The sequence below is a fragment of the Emys orbicularis genome, chromosome 1 (assembly GCF_028017835.1).
Source record: "Emys orbicularis isolate rEmyOrb1 chromosome 1, rEmyOrb1.hap1, whole genome shotgun sequence".
NCBI lineage: Eukaryota > Metazoa > Chordata > Testudines > Emydidae > Emys > Emys orbicularis.
In genome coordinates this window covers 366,089,383-366,102,126 of record NC_088683.1, presented here as the reverse complement: position 1 = coordinate 366,102,126, position 12,744 = coordinate 366,089,383, and the positions used below count along the sequence as shown (strand labels likewise).

Sequence of the window (12,744 nt, the reverse complement as noted above, 5' to 3'; positions counted from 1 at the left end):
ATATTGGAAGTGGCAGAGGTACAGAGAAGGGCAACAGAAATGATTAGGGGTATGGAATGCCTTCCGTATGAGGTGAGATTAAAAAGATTGGGACTTTTCAGCTTGGGAAAGGGATGATTAAGGAGGGATATGATAGAGGTTCTATAAAATCATTACAGGTGTGGAGAAATTGAATAAGGAACAAAAACTAGGGATCACCCAATGAAATTAATAGGCAGCAGATTTAAAACAAACAAAAGAAATAATTTATTCACAGATTCCAATAAGAACTAGATACGTTAATGGACAATAGATCCATCCATTTTTATTGGCCAGGATGGGCAGAGATCAAACACCACGTTCTGCATGTCTATATCATCTGTTTTCCACAACCTGGGAGTGGGTAATGGGTGAATCACTTGATGATTGCTTGTTCTGTTCATTCCCTCTGAAGCATGTGGTATTGGCCACTGTCAGAAAACACGATACTGGTCTAGATGGACCATTGGTCTTACCCAGTGTGGTCATTCTGATGCCCGCTGTCATGCACCAGAACCTCTCCCCTCCCTGAGCTGAAATAGAACTCAGGGGTGGCTGACAGGCTCTCTTTCTCCACAGAGTTCGTAAGAAAGTAGGTATATCCATTAAAATTTTAAACCTAAGCAGTGTCCCTTAAGTGACTTGCCACAAAATGGCAGAATATGTTAGTACTAGAGCTGAGTGAGTCTAATATTTATTTCTTTTTCTTTTTCTTGATATAGAAATTAGATACAGTGCTCCTGTCAGCTCTTTGCTAAGTTATCTGCCAAAATATTTAGAGTTTTGAGTGCCTAAATAGCCCCTTGAATAATCATTAAAGTTGTCAGCCCTACAAAATCTGAAATGGCGCTCTTGCAGCAGGGGGAGAAGGACATGGAGATGATCCAGTGAGTGATAGAGGGACAGGAGGAGCAAGTGCCAGGGGCATGACCTTGGGGGAAGGGAAGAGGTAGAGCAGGGGCAGAGCCTTGGTTGAAGAGGTGGGGCAAGGGGTGTTGTCTTGGTGGTCAAGTTACCAGCAATTTGAAAGCTGTCAACTCAGTGTGTTGTACACAGACCAGTTCCCCAGTTGTCATGCTAAAACAGCACAGTTTAATGTCTCTCTGACTGTCCAGTATGTGATCCAGGGAAGAGAGCCCAGCACCATGTCACAAGCCAGCTCTGTGCAGAGCTCGGGCTGAGAGCCAGAGCACCAGGAGAAAACTTTAGATCCCTTTATGAGTAAAAAGCCGGAGCAGCCTGTCCCGGATCTGTTTGGTCCTCACACCAAAAATGATGGGATTTAGCATGGGGGGCACCAGGAGGCACACATTAGCAAAGAGAACATGGAAATGCAGGGCCACATGGTGGCCAAACCGATATGTGAGGACAGAAAAGAGACCTGGGATGTAAAAGGCTAAAATGGCACAGAAGTGGGAGCCGCAGGTCCCAAAAGTCTTGAGCCGGGCATCCTTTGTGGGGAGTCTGAAGATGGCCCTGAGGATCTGGGTATAGGACACGGCGATAAAAAACATATCTAGACAGATGACCAAGTTTGCCACAGTGAGGCCGTAGTAACTACTGATGCGGATGTCAGCGCAGGCCAGATTCACCACAGCTATGTGCTCGCAACATGTGTGGGGGATGATGTTGGTTCTGCAATATGGCCACTGCCTTGCTAGCAAGGGACAGGGCAGTGCAAATATGCTGCCGCGCAACATCACAGCCAGGCCGATCTTGGCCACCACGTGGTTTCTCAGGGTGGTGGAATGTCTCAGGGGATCGCAGATGGCCACGTAGCGATCAAAAGCCATGGCCATGAAGATCCCAGACTCCATTGCAAAGAAGCAATGAATGAAGAACATCTGGGTGAGACAGGCACTGAAATCAATCTCCCTGGAATTGAACCAGAAGATGCTCAGCATTTTGGGAATTGTGCACGTGCACAGCACGAGGTCGGTGATGGCCAGCATGCAGAGGAAATAGTACATGGGGCCATGGAGGCTCGGCTCCGTCTTCACAATGAACAGGATGATGAAGTTCCCCAAGATGGCGATGACATACATGGTGCAGAAGGGGATGGAGATCCAGACCTCGGCCGCCTCCAAGCCAGGAATGCCCAGCAGGATGAAGGTGGAGGGGTTGGTGAAGTCGGTTGAGTTGGAATCTGACATGGAGTAGAGGGAGACGGTCTCCAACTCGGAGGCAGAACGGTGTTTCCTGCATGTACCATATATTCCCCTGCCTTCCTGTAGGTGCCCAGGGTCTGGAGTGAAGGTCGCAGTACAAATGCCTGGATGGAGAGATAATGTTAATATGAGACACTACATGCACAACTGGAGGATGCTCTCATGAGTGAAATAGATTGCTCACTCTTCACACACACAAAAATGCATTTTCATTTTTGAGATTAATGAATTATGAAAAACTTTGACCCTACTAATGTCAATGCCATTTTTATGGCTCTACATGCATCAATAATTCCTCCACGTTGTGTTGAGGGAAACCTGAAAAGGCACCTGCAGGAAACAGAAGTGTAGATTCCAGTTATCCATCATTGTTCCTTAATGCAATGAAAGCCAGGCTAGAGAGGTCATGCTGTAGGGACTTCCCCATGCACCCGGTTGCTCAAAATCTGAGAGTGGAAAATACCCAAACTTTTGCCAAGACAGGTGCCTGGGACAAATATCCCAAATAGAACACATCCCAGGGAAAATACCTGGGCCTCACTGTTAGCAGCTCCATGAAAATACCTGCTCATTCGCAGTAGTGGCCAAAACAAAGATAATGTTTGGATGCCCAAGGAATGGGATGGAGAATAACCTGCTCTGGATAAGCACTCAGTTTTGGTCACACAGGGACATAGCAGATAGAAAGGGGAGTTCCGAGGCAGGCTCTGTGAATGTGGGAGGCTGCCCTATGTGAACAGACTGAAAAGTCTGGGACTGTTTAGAAGAAACAAGGAAGGGGACACTTGATAGAGGAGAACAAAATAAAGAATGGATCCGATTACATTCAAATGGACAAACGAAGAAGAGTTCCCAACCAGTAACATCTAAAAACACTTAGTGCTTCTAAAGGACAAGTTATCCATAGCTGAGGCAAATTATCAACAAAATGGATTGGGAGGAAAAATTTAGACCAAAAAATTGGAATGAAAATTGGGACTTCATTAAGAAGAAATTATTACCTATCTACAAAGCCAAGACTCCAAAGTCAAGAAAGCAGAGAACTTTGGACAAAAACCCGGTTCAATGGCAAAATACAGACAGCAATTAAGGGGGTGGGGAAGCAACATGTAACAAAGACAAAGGAAACTTGTTAATTTTGCAGAAAAAGTAGATGTGTTCAAGAAATATTTTTGTTCCAAAGCAGTATCAACTGCTCCTATCACCTGAGGTGATGAAATACTTTCCAGTGCATCAGTGGTTTGAGCATTGGCCTGCTAAACCCAGGGTTGTGAGTTCAATCCTTGAAGGGTCCACTTAGGGATCTGGGGCAAAATCAGTACTTGGTCCTGCTAGTGAAGGCAGGGGGCTGGACTCAATGACCTTTCAGGGTCCCTTCCAGTTCTAGGATGTCTCCATTTTTTATTATTATAAACTGACTGCATGTAGTCCTGGGTTCCACATTTCCAAAGGATGCTGAAAAAATGGAAGAGGGTGCATAAAAAAAACAAAAACCAAAATGATTGGAAGCTAAAGAAAATGGCTCTGACAGTGAGAGTCTTAATGAGCTTCATCTATTTATCTTATCAAAAAGACGATCAAATGAAGACTATCCTGGGGAGAAAACCCTGTGTCCTAATGGGCTCTGAAATCTAGCAGAGAGAGGCAGAGCAAGATCCAATGGCTGGAAACAAGGGACAAAGGTTTAGCACTGAAGGTGATTACGTGTTGGAACACACTGCAAATGGAAGTGGTGGATTCTCCAACTCCCCATCATCTGCAGATCCAGACTGGATTCTTTTCTGGAAGATCTGCTTCAGGGCTTCTCCACACTGAAAGCACTACAGCGGTGCTGCCGTAGCGCTTCATTGTAGACACTACTTACACTGACAGCAGGTGTTCTCCCATCAGCATAGGTAATCCACCTTGCTGAGAGGTAGTAGCTAGATAGATAGAAGAATTTTTCTATTGACCTCATGCTGTTAGTTTGATATAACTACATCTCTCTGCTGTGTGGATTGTTTTTGCTGCTTCAAAAAATGAAAATGCAAAATGCAATGTTAAGTTGCATTTTCAGAGGCATAGCATGCAGGTCACGAGAGGTGATATTACCACTCTACTCATAGCTCGTAAGTCCTCATCTGGAGTACTGTGCCCAGTTTTGGTCAGTCACCACTGTATACAAAGTATGTAGAGTAACTGGAGAGGATGTGACAAAGAGAATCAGAGGGAGGGAGTTCAAGCCATAGGAGCAAGCTGAAGGAACCAGTTTATGTTTAGTTACTAAAAAAGTAGATTAAGAGAGGACACAATAGCAGTGTTGTAATACTTGAAAGACTTCCATAAAAGTGTGGAGGAAAGTTGTTCTCTCTTGCCTCAAAGTTCAGGACAAGAGGCAATGGGTTCAAACTACAGAATAGCAGATTTAGGTGAAATTGCAGGAAGGACTTCCTAATGTAAGAACAGTAGGACAAAGGAACTGATGCCTGGGAAGGTCATTTGATCTCCTTCGCTGGAGGTTTTCCAAAGGAGGTGGATAACTATCTGTCTGGGATGACTAAGACCCAACAAATCCTGCATTTTAGTAGGGGTCAGATTAGATGACCCTTGCGGTCCCTTCTAACCCTATGGAAATATGAGTCCGTAATGTAAAATCCTAGTGCAGACCAGGTCTTCATTAAACACAAGTCATGGAGCTCAATACAGAGGCAACTGGGTGAAATGTAATGGCCTGTGTTATACAGGAGGTCAGACTGAATGCTCTTATGGTCCCTTATGACCTTAAACCCAATTAATCTATTGATAAAGAAAGTAGATTAGGCGTTTATATTTACTGTGTATCATAATATACAAACAAGGGAACATGGAATGATGTTGAAAGTCTGAATATATAACATTGAGAAAAGAAAATATTTTACATACTCCATATTTTGCCTGTGGAACTCCTTGCCGCCCTCATTATTGGAAAGAAGAGCTTAGCTGCATGGGATTCACAAATGGATTGGCCATTGTGGATCGTGCTGATGGCACTAACTTTAATTAAGGCTTTCTGACACCTTCAATTAGGAGACCTCATTTTCAGTTGCTTATAAGTTTGCCAAACTTTAACGTTTTGGACTGAAGATTTCTCACCCTGGGTGTCTGCATATGGCTGAATTGTTTTTTGAAATTTTCAAGCATAACAGTACAGCCAATTTCATGAATTAAGTTAGAAGCAATGTCTTGCCCATGTTAAAATTTTCTTATAATTATTCCAGTGAAGAGACCGAGCACCTCCATACTTTCCAGCAGATAAAGTCAGGTGAGAGTTTCCCCCTCTCCATAAACCCATTAACTACCAGATCCCTGAAATTTAAGAGGAGGATGACAATGTCTGTGCATTAACACACTGCTGGCTCCTGAGGTCTTGACTCAGTTCTTACTTCAAGGGAATTTTGATTCAGCGGCGCTTGAGCAAACTATGGGCTACAACCTCAGAATTTGGTCTTTGTATCACACATCCATTAACACCTTTCATCCTGAAGGATCCCCTGTGCCACTGAAATGCAGCCAGATTTGGGTTGGAGACCATCAGCCATGGGGACACAGCAAAGAGGGACATTCTGGCCCATGATACTGGAGCAAGCTCATGTTCTGAGGGAAGGGCCCAGGTATGTTTAATGGCTGTGCAGAGTGGAAAAGACCACCGACTTACTGTCTCTCTCATCACGCCCATGTTGCACTGGGTTTGTCAAGAAGGTGTGCTCCTCAGCAAGCGATGGGTACCTGTGAATTCTGAGACAGACGTGTCTTCCCTGGGAATCCCCCTCAGATAGTCGTGTCTCACATCTCTCTCACTCCAGCATCTGCAGCAACATTGCACACTGAGGTCTGACACTGGGATGTGCTCTGGTTATATTATAGCTCTGTGCAATCCCAGTGGGGTTCACTAAGCCTCTAGGGGAGAAGAGGCATCTGGATGTAAACAGACTGGAGACAAGCCTCTCTGCACTGCTGTGCTGTTTATCCAGCTTTAGCAGTAAACAGTAATTAAGTGGTCTTCCCCAGGGAGATGAGAACTCCTGGGCTCTGTGCTGAGTCAGAGAGGAATTGGCTGCTCTGTGTATTTGTGTATATTGAAAAAAATGATAGTTGATTAGCAAGAAAACTAGGGTTTATGTTAGCTCTCCATAGCGTCTGATACCTTGTACATGCCACGATGGCTGGGTAGATCGAAGAAAGAATGATCTGGATAAAGATGACTAAGGGGAAATATGAGCAGTTTCTGCAGGCACACAGAGCTGTCTAAGGCATAAAAAATCTCTAATTCTCCTCAGTAACGTTTCATTGAAGGATAGTGAATAGGAACATATCCCCATTGTACAGATAGGTAAACTGAGAGATAGGGAGACATGACTTGGCCCAGGTCACACAGAGAATCATGACAGAACCCAGGAGTCCAGAATTCCCTGCCTGTAACCACAGTCTCTCAGTCAGTAACTGAGCAAATGACAAGAGGGAAATGGACTCATGGTCTAGCAGGGCCTCTGTGTTGTGTTGGTTTGATGGACTTCCCTTGTGTGCAACCTGGAAGTGGAGCACGGCTGAGCCCTCCGGCATACCAATCTCAGCCCCCTATCACATGGTGAGGATATGACAAGCTGCAATCCTCTCCAGGTCTTCCACTTACACAGCCATACACTGCCAGGGATCCACCCAGCTGCTGTTACATGAGTACTTTCACTAGTCACTCATGAACCAACAATAGCGGGCACCAGAAAGTTCCCCCCAGCTCGCCAGCCTACGACCCAGAGCTATATCATATTGTCCTGGTCAGAAACTTGACCAGTGTTATAATCCAGCATGCCTCTCCCTCAATGTGGAGAGGGCAATGCACCAGTCCCTCGTCCTGAGACCCTGAGGGCTTTGGCTTCCTTGACCATGGGATGCTGTTCAAGGAAGAAGGACTGTTAAGCAGAGATGGGGTCCACCTATCAAGGAAGAGGAAGAGCATATTTGTAAACATACTGGCTAATCTAGTCTGGAGGGCTTTAAACTAGGTTTGAAGGGGGCAGGAGACCAAAGCCCACAGGTAAGTCAAACACATAGAGGCCTGGGAGAAAGTTTAGAAATTGGAGGGACAAGACAGAACTGGGTGGGGGGAATCAAATCAGTATCTTAAATGTCTGTATACTAATGCAAGAAGTATGGGGAATAAGCAGGAAGAATTCATAATGCTACAGAGGGTCCTGTGGCACCTTTAAGACTAACAGAAGTATTGGGAGCATAAGCTTTCGTGGGTAAGAACCTCACTTCTTCAGATGCAAGACTTGCATCTGAAGAAGTGAGGTTCTTACCCACGAAAGCTTATGCTCCCAATACTTCTGTTAGTCTTAAAGGTGCCACAGGACCCTCTGTTGCTTTTTACAGATTCAGACTAACACGGCTACCCCTCTGATACTTCATAATGCTAGTAAATGAACACACCTATGACATAGTTGGCATCACAGAGATTTGGTGGGATAATACGCATGACTGTAATATTGGTATAGAAAGGTATAGGTCGCTCAGGAAGGACAGGCAGGGAAAAAAGGGAGGAGGTGATGCGTTATATATTACGAATGTATACACTTGGTCTGAGGCTGAGATGGAAATAGGAGACAGACTTGTCAAAAGTCTCTGGGTAAGGATAAAAGGGGTAAAACACCAGGGTGATATCCTGGTAAGGGTCTACTACAGACTACCTAACCAGGAAGAAGAGGTGGATGAGGCTTTTTAAACAACTAACAAAATCATCCAAAGCACAGGATTTGGTCGTGATTTGGGCATTTCAACTACCCAGACATCTGCTGGGAAAATAACACAGCAGGGAACATGTTATCCAATAAGTTCTCGGAATATATTGGAGACATTTTTTTTTAATCCAGAAGGTGGAGAAAGCTACTGGGGGAGAGGCTATTCTAGATTTGATTTTGACAAATAGGGAGGAACTGGTTGAGAATTTGAAAGTGGAAGGCGGCTTGGGTGAAAGTGATCATGATATGGTAGAGTTCATGATTCTAAGGAATGGTATGAGGGAAAACAGCAAATTAAAGTAAATGTTTTCAATTGTTTTTCCTCTTAAACTTGCTTCCCATGGGATCTTACCTACCAACTCCCTGAGTTTGCTAAAATCTGCCTTCTTGATATCCATGGAACAAGAGCAAACTATTCCATTGAGTAGGAAAGATAGGACATATGGCAAGAGAACATCCTGGCTTATCTTGAATATCTAAAAATCAAAAAAGAGTCCTACAAAAAGTGGAAACTAGATCAAATTACAAAGGATTAATATAAACAAATAACACAAGTATGTAGGGGCAAAATTAGAAAGGCCAAGGCACAGAGCGAAAGACATAAAGGGTAACAAGAAAACATTCTACAAATACATTAGAAGCAAGTGGAAGATCAAGGAGATGGTAGGCCCATTATTCAATGAAAAAGCAATAACAGAAAATGTGGAAATGGCAGAGGTGCTTAATCACTTCTTTATATCGGTTTTCACCAAAAAGGTTGGTGGTGATTTTTCATCTAACATAGTGAATGCCAGTGAAAATGAGATAGGATCAGAGGCTAAAATACGGAAAGAACAAGTTAAAAATTACTTAGACAAGTTAGATGTCTTCAAGTCATCATGGCCTGATGGAATGCATACTCAAGGAGCTGACTGAAGAGATATCTGAACCTTTAACTATTATCTTTGAAATGTCATGGAAGAAGAGAGAGATTCCAGAAGACTGGAAAAGAGCACATATAGTAACTATCTATAAAAAGAAAAATAAAGGCAGCCCAGGGAATTACAGACCAGTCAGCTTAACTTCGGTACCCAGAAAAGTAATGGAGCAAATAATTAAGGAATCCATTTGCGACATTTAGAAGATAATAAGGTGATAAATAGTAGTCAGCATGGATTTGTCAAGAACAAATCATGTCAAACCAACCTGATAGCTTTCTTTGACAGGGTAACAAGTCTTATGGATAGAGGGTAAGCGGTAGATGTGGTATATTTAGACTTTAGTAAGTCTTTTGATACAGTCTCACATGACCTCAGTAACGAACTAGGAAAATACAACCTAGATTGATATACTATAAGGTGGGTGAGTAACTGTTTAGAAAACTGTTCTCAGAGAGTAGTTATCAATGGTTTACAGTCATGCTGGAAGGGCATAATGAGTGGGGTTCTGCAAGGATCAGTCCTGGGCACGGTTCTGTTCCATATCCCCATCAATGATTGAGATTGGCATAGAGAAGACACTTGCAAATTTTTCAGATGTTACCAAGCTGAGAGGGGTTGCAAGTGCTTTGGAGGATAGGATGAAAATTCAGAACTATCTGGACAAACTGGAGAAATGGTGGTCTGAGGTAAATAGGATGAAATTCGGTAAGGACAAATGCAAATTACTGCACTGAGGAAGGAACAATCAGTTGCACACATACAAAATGGGAAATGACTGCCTAGGAAGGAGTACTGCGGAAAGGGATCTGGGGGTCATAGTGGACCACAAGCTAAATATGAGTCAACAGTTTAACACTGTTGCAAAACAAAGCAAACATCATTCTGGGATGTATTAGCAGGAGTGTTGTAAGCAAGAGAGGAGAAGTAGTTCTTCCACTCTACTTCGTGCTGTTTAGGCCTCTACTGAAATATTGTGTCCAGTTCTGGGCACCACATTTCAGGAAAGATGTGGACAAATTGGAGAAAGTCCAGAGAAGAGCATCAAAAATGATTGAAGATCTAGAAAACTTGATCTATGAGAGAAGATTGAAAGAACTGGGTTTGTTTAGTCTAGAAAAGAGAAGACTGAGAGGGGACATGATGACAGTTTTCAAGTACCTAGAAGGTTGTTACAAGGAGGAGGGAGAAAAAATATTCTCTTTTACCTGTGATGATAGGACAAGTAAAGGGCTTAAGGGAGGTTTAGGTTGGACATTAGGAAAAATGTCCTAATTGTCAGGTTCGTAATCACTGGAATAAATTGCCTAGGGAGGTTGTGGAATCTCCATCATTGGAGATTTTTAAGAGAAGGTTGGATTGACACCTGTCAGGGATGTTCTAGATGGTGCTTGGTCCTGCCATGAGTTCAGGGGCCTGGACTTGATGACCTCTCGAGGTCCCTTCCAGTCTTATGACTCTATGATTCTATGTCTTGCCCATGATGGAAAATTCTTTTAATGGTTCCAGTTAGGATCCCTATCACCTCCATGCTTTCCAGCAGATAAATACCAGATAACAGCCCTCCCACCCACCCCCATTAACAACCAGAGCTCTGAAATGCAAGAGGAGGAAGTGACAGTCTCTGTGCATTCACACACAGCTGGCTCCTGAGCTCTCTAATACAGTGGTTTTCAACCTTTTTTTCATTTGTGGAGCCCTAATAAATTTCAAATGGAGGTGTGATTACCTTTGGAAATCTTAGACATAATCTGCAGACCCCCAATGGGCCACAGATCACATGTTGAAAACCACTAGTCTAGTACATAGTAACCCCATCTGTTATTCAGCCACGAAGAGGGTGTGTAGGAAGTGGATTTCAAAGTCAAATGCATGTGGAACTTCATTTCCCACATGAAAGTAGTCTATTGCTCTCTGACTGTCTATGTCCTGTATTCATAAAATCTGTAGCACTCGAGAACAGTATTGGGACAGACATGGAGCTGAGCTGCCATAATGAATGTGTATGTTAAACCTAGTTCTTGGGATGTTTGCTGTACAGATATCTTAGGTTAACTATTGGTATGTTTATGTTATGGGTGTATTGGGTGAATCCAGACTGGCTCTCCTTAGTTTAACAGTGGACTGCTGGAAAAAAAGCAGGAAGGGAAGCAACAGCTGAAAAAAAGCCATCGCTCAGTCAGCACTTCAGAGAGGCTGAGAGACCACACCAGAGCTAGTAGCTGGGAAGAACCTAATTCTCGGCTCCAGCCACATTACACAGCTTGTTTTGCCACTGGTGGGATTCTGTCCAGAGTTGGGGAGGCTGTTGCTGAGAAGCTCTTCAGACTGACATGCACAGACATCGCTGGGGAAGTCTGAAGACCTTTGGCCTCTCTTTGTCCCCGTCGGAATGCAAGGGCTTGGAGTCAAAGACGTGTACAAACTGTTGTTTTAAAACTAGGGCTGTTGATTCATCGCAGTTAACTCATGCAATGTACTCAAAAAAATTAATCATGATTAAAAAAATTAATTGCAGTCAATCAGAGTTTTAATCGTACTGTTAAACAATAAGAGAATACCAATTGAAATTTATTAAATCATTTTGGCAGTTTTTTTCTACATTTTAAAATATATTGATTTCAATTACAACCCAGAATACAAAGTGTACAGTGCTCACTTTATAGTATTATTTTTTATTAAAAATATTTGCACTGTAAAAAAGATAAACAAAAGAAAATAGTATTTTCAATTCACCTAATATAAGTACTGTAGTGCAATCTCTTTATTGCAAAAGTGCAATTTACTGACATAGATTATTTTTGTTACAGAACTGCACTCAAAAACAAAACATTGTAAAACTTTAGAGCCAACATGTCCACTCAGTCTTACTTCTTCTTCAGCCAAACACTAAGACAAACAAGTTTGTTTACATTTAGAGGAAATAATGCTGCCTACTTCTTATTTACCATGTGACCTGCAAGTGAGAGCAAGTGTTTGAATGACACTGTTGTAGCTGGCATTCCAAGATATTTACATACCAGATATGCTAAACATTTGTATGCCTCTTCATGCTTCATCCCCCATTCCAGAGGTCATTCTTCCATGCTGATGATGCTCATTAAAAATAATGCATTAATTACATTTGTGACTGAACTCTTTGGGCGAGAATTGTCCCTTGCTCTGTTTTACCCACATTCTGCTATATGTTTCATGTTATAGCAGTTTTGGATGATGACCCAGCACATATGCATTTTAAGAACACTTTCATAGCAGATTTGAAAAAAAACCCACAAAGGTACTAATGTGAGAATTCTAAAAATAGTTACAGCACTCCACCCAAGGTTTAAGAATATGAAGTGTCTTCCAAAATCTGAGAGGGATGAAGTGCCGAGAACGCTTTCAGATGCCTTAAAAGAGGCTGAGGGTTGTATAGCAGGGGCTCTGTGAGGAGATCCGCCCCCTTCGGTGGCCACCACGGACCTGGTCGCTGAAAATAGTTTCCAGGTCCGGAGGAGGTCCAGGTAGAAGACCGGCAACCTGGAGAGGTCTCGCGGAAGACCTCTCGGGTGGAGATAAAGGAGCTGCCAGTCGTATCGATGCCCTCAGAAGCGGCGCAGGAAGGCGTGCGCCAGTATGCTCCACGCCAGACTACCTGCACCATAAAGGAGCCTCTGCAGGGCCTGGATGTGGAAGACATGGACCTGAGTGCGCAGGCACTTCAGGCCCTGTCCTCCTTCCTCCAGAGGCATTTGGAGGACTCCTGCAGAGACCCAGTGCAGTCGTGGTCAAAAGAACTCCAGAACCAACATCTGGAGGTTGGCCAGGAAACTTGGGGCCGGGACCTGAGTGTTGAGCCAGTCCCAGAGCATGGACAGGACCAACTGATTGAGCACAAGTGCCCTCCCT

The 12,744-nt window shown here is 43.4% G+C and overlaps 1 protein-coding gene across 1 annotated transcript; it reads right to left on the bottom strand.

Annotated features, from left to right (window-relative positions):
* Positions 1-1,223: 1,223 nt before the first annotated feature.
* Positions 1,224-2,171, bottom strand: LOC135873106 (olfactory receptor 52E2-like). The gene has a single exon (XM_065397582.1). It carries the CDS (start codon positions 2,169-2,171, stop codon positions 1,224-1,226), a length of 948 nt encoding a protein of 315 aa, XP_065253654.1.
* Positions 2,172-12,744: the final 10,573 nt, after the last annotated feature.

Coding starts and splice junctions, on each gene's coding strand:
- LOC135873106 (XM_065397582.1), bottom strand. CDS start 2,171: ATGTCAGATTCCAACTCAACCGACTTCACCAACCCCTCCACCTTCATC.